The sequence below is a fragment of the Gekko japonicus genome, unplaced genomic scaffold (genome assembly GCF_001447785.1).
Source record: "Gekko japonicus isolate JY-2015 unplaced genomic scaffold, Gekko_japonicus_V1.1 scaffold1688, whole genome shotgun sequence".
Taxonomy (NCBI): Eukaryota; Metazoa; Chordata; class Lepidosauria; order Squamata; family Gekkonidae; genus Gekko; species Gekko japonicus.
Window position 1 is genome coordinate 166,536 of NW_015172057.1, and position 4,354 is coordinate 170,889.

General features: G+C 41.2%; 1 protein-coding gene across 1 annotated transcript in view; it reads left to right on the plus strand.

Annotated features, from left to right (window-relative positions):
* The window catches only part of MMS22L (MMS22 like, DNA repair protein), a 138,959-nt gene that overhangs the window by 115,024 nt on the left and 19,581 nt on the right, over nt 1-4,354 (plus strand). Inside the window, exon 15 of the mRNA XM_015420755.1 lies at nt 1,240-1,390. Coding sequence (XP_015276241.1) covers nt 1,240-1,390 — 151 coding nt within the window. The remainder of the gene's footprint in view (nt 1-1,239; nt 1,391-4,354) is intronic.

The following is a 4,354-nucleotide window of genomic DNA, read 5'->3' on the forward strand; positions in this document are numbered from 1 at the left end:
GGTTTTGGCTGTAGTGGGCATGGTGAACTCTTAAGCCAGCTGGAACTCCGTTCCTGTGCGTTCCTGTCCAAAAATAGCCCTGCATTTACTAAATACAGTCAAAATAAACTTGCTAAATCAGTTTACACTGTATTTTCATTAGGGCATCAGATAATTTTCTGGAAAGTTTGCCAGAAAATTCTTTTATTCTGTCTTTTCTGGGAAGTCCACATCATTGCTGAGAAAAGATTAAGTGGTCCCTTCATAGAACCAGATTTGTGCTGAAGATTCCATTTTTCCACAATTGTTTTTCCTTTAGGGAGGGCAGAGGAACACAAGTCAGGCAAACTCAGGCAAATTAAAGTATTGTTTGTCCCCCTCAGCCTTTTTTGTTCCACCATCTTGTAGTGGTTAAGAACATAAGAGCCCTGCAGGATTAGACCAGTAGTTCATCTGATCCAGCATCCTGTCTCACACCGTGGCCCCTGGATAGCCAACAACAGGGCATAGAGTCCAAGGCCTTCAGCTGATGTTGCCTCCTGGCTCTGCGATTCAAAGGATTAGTACCTCTGAATGTGGAAGTTCACTTCAGTCAATGGCCTAGTAGCCATTGATGGACTTACCCTTCATGAATCTGTCTAATCTTTCAAAGATTTTAATTCCTGTGGACATCACTACCTCCTCTGGCAGCAAATTCCACATTTTAATCATTCTCTGTAAAGTAATATTTCCTTTTTTCTGTTCTGAACCTTCTGCCCATCAGCTTCACCGAATACCCCTGAGTTCTAGTATTTGGGGAGAGGGAGAAAAAAAGTTCCATTTCCACTCTTTCCATCCTATGCATAACTGTATAAACCTCTATCATGTCCCAGACTCTTCAGCCTTTCCTCACAGGGAAGGTGCCCCAGCCCCCTAATCATCTTGGTTGCCCTCCTCTGTACTTTTTCCAGCTCTGCAATGACCTTTTGGAAATATGATGACCAGAACTATGCACAATATTCCAAATGAGGCTGCACCATAGATCTGTAGAGTGCCAGACTAGGATCTGGGGAGACCCAGGTCTGAATCCCCACCTTGCCATGGAGACTCACTGCATGACCATGGACCAGTTACTTTCTCTCAGCTTAACCTACGTCACAGGGTGGTGGTTAGGGTAAAACAGCAGAGGGGAAAGCCAATGTTGTAAGCTGTTTTGGGGGAGAAATGCAGAATGTATAATAATAATTCCTGTTCTCCTCACCATCATTTTTTAAAAATCAGGTTTTACTTTGCTGGCTTTGGATTTGCCCAGCTCATGTACAACAGATCTTCAATCCCAGCCAGTTTTAGCAATGATGCAGTTGTTTGGATGGGATGATATGGTTTGCCCTGAGCTTGTATCAAGATACCTAAGTCATCTCATACAAAACAGGTAAGCTCTATACAATCTTACTTAATTTTTTTTTAAATGTCTAGCTTTATCAAGAGCCTCTTGCTGAGGGTAAAAGAGGAGAGCGCAAAGGTTGGCTTGAAACTCAACATCAAAAAAACTAAGATCATGGTATCTGGCCCCATCACTCCTTGGCAAATAGAAGGGGAAGTCATGGAAGCAGTGACAGAATTCATGTTCCTGGGATCCAAGATCACTGCAGACAGTGACTGCAGCCATGAAGTTAAGACGCCTGTTCCTTGGGAGGAAAGTGATGGCAAACCTAGGCAGCATAGTAAAAAGTAGAGACGTCACCCTGCCAACAAAAGTCCATATGGTCAAAGCAATGATATTCCCAGTAGTACTGTATGGCTGCGAGAGTTGGACCATAAGGAAGGCCAAGCGCTGAAGCATAGATTCTTTTGAATTATGGTGCTGGAGAAGACTCTTGAGAGTCCCCTGGACTGCAAGGAGATCAAATCAGTCAATCCTAAAAGAAATCAACCCTAACTGTTCCCTGGAAGGCCAGATACTGAAGCTGAAGCTCAAATACTTTGAAGAAGAAGAAGAGATTGAATTTATACCCCGCCCTTCACTACCCAAAGGAGTCTTAGAGCGGCTTACAAACTCCTTTCCCTTCTCCTCCCCACAACAGACACCCTGTGAGGTAGGTGGGGCTGAGAGAACTCTTGACAGAAATTGCTCTTTTTCAAGAACAGCTGTGCCAGAATTATGGCTTGCCCAAGGTCATCAAACCCGGTTCTCCCAGATTAGAGTCCGCGCACCTAGCCACTACACCAAAATACTTTGGCCACCAAATGAGAAGGGAGCACTCACTGGAGAAGACCCTGTTGCTGGGATAGATTGAAGGTCAAAGAAGAAGGGGAAGGCAAAGGATGAGATGGTTAGACAGTGTTATTGATGCAACGAACATGAAATTAAGCAAACTCCGGAGCACGAAAGAAGACAGGCGGGCCTGGCGTGATCTGGTCCATGGGGTCGCAAAGAGTCAGACTTGACTGTGCGACTGAACAACAACAACAACAAAGCTTTATCAAGGTGTTTTCTGATGTCGTATGTGTTCTGCTGTTTATCCATTTTCATTTTCTTCCTGTGATTTTACTTTGTTCATTGCCTTGCATGGTATGTTGGAAAAGGAACGGAGAAAGCTGAAAGCACTTTCCAGGATTTGCATAAGATCTTACGGAAGATGCTTACTCTAGTGCAGTGGTATTCTGTCCTGCTTTTCTTGGATAGCTGGAACCCCCCCAGTATTTCAGAAAGGCATGATAAATAATTTGGGCTTTGACATGTTTAGACCGCCAGTCATGAAACACAACATAAGCCCTCTTCTTTCCCATTATAGTGTGTGTTTTATTGATACTGAGGCATTAAATGTTTTTTGCTTTAAGGTATTTCAGTAGCAATTTGCTTCTTGCCTGGGGTCTGTTATGAAGGTCTTCTAGTTTGTTGGATGTTTTATGTTCTGGGTTTTTAATAGTTTATGATTGTCTTGCTTTATTTTATGAGCTGCCTTGACCAGATCTCAATATATACATTTTAAAATAAATAAAAAGTTGTGGCTCCTAAAAATCATGACTTCTGCTCATGGACTGGCCATTATGTCTCCTGATGTGTCCTCCCTATGTGACCTGAACAGCTGGTCTTGAGGATCAAGGAACCCTCAAGAAATGCATGGAATGTGGCATGGGAGTAATCCTCCATCTCAAGAGAGATACCCCCTTTGGTTTAGTGACAGTGCTTTCCACTCATACTTGGGCATCTTTAGATTCAGTCCATTGTACTTAGCATTGTATAAATGAGTTGAGAAACATGTAGAAGCAGAATGACTTAACTTTTCTTTTCTGGGCAGTTTTCTCTGATGTTGTGAATTTACCTGTGAATAATAGTTCTGCAATTGTGGGATCTTGGTGAATCTCCAAAAGGGTTCATAATGCATTTTAAAAAATGACATAAAATAAAAATAATCTGGACAGGCATCTGTCAGGCACACTTTAAGTTTAGAGTATACTGCCTGAGGATAGGAGGTTAAACTAAATGACCTACAAGAAGCTTTCCAACTCTTGGGCTCTATAAGCAATTTAACTAAATCTGTGGAAGAAGGCACAGAGCATACATTTAGGAAGGTGTCTAGAATCATTGAAATCAATGGGAATTCTGTCATTGACATCAGTGTCCTACAGCTTGCAGTCATAAGTCATAATTTTACAAGTGCAACCACATTCTTTGTTTCTCATTTTCATTCGATTTGCTATTTTATTACATCTTTATTTTAACTTTCTGTGTTGCTTTATTTAAAATATGGTCTAAGCTTGCAACCACTAATATAAATTACCTAGGAATCATTTATAGAACTTAACATCATTTAGTTAGTTAAGAAATAGGGCCACATTCCCACCAGTACTGCCTCTACAGTATAAACAGGAATGTTTAAAAATCATGAAAGATCTTTTCTGTCACTAAATGTAAGCAAAAGTTCTTTATCCAGAAGGGTGCACATATGCAAAGAAAGATTATGACATTTCAGTACAATGAATTCACTAACCTTTGAATATATGAAACACCCTATAAAACTAGATGCAGAACTTATATTGAGCAAGTATCAGCACTGTGTTCTTTGTGTGCTTGTTATTGTTGCATCTGTATATTCTTCCATACGGATTTGGACCATGATCTTTCCTGTGGAAGGATTCAGTAGAGATGCGCAACACAATCCCCATATGTTTCATTCCCTCCTTCACATTGCCAAGAAACGTGGGCAAGAATGGAACTATTGTTCCAGGACATACTGTGGAAATGTCGTATGCATCTTTGCCTGGCCTCAATCTCCAAGGTTCTTGAGATCCGCTCTGGCATGAAGAACTGAGCCCTTTCTGTTACTTCTGGTAGATCTACCAAATCATGTTAAAATACTAGACTTACTTTTTGCCTTTTGGTTTAAGTGGA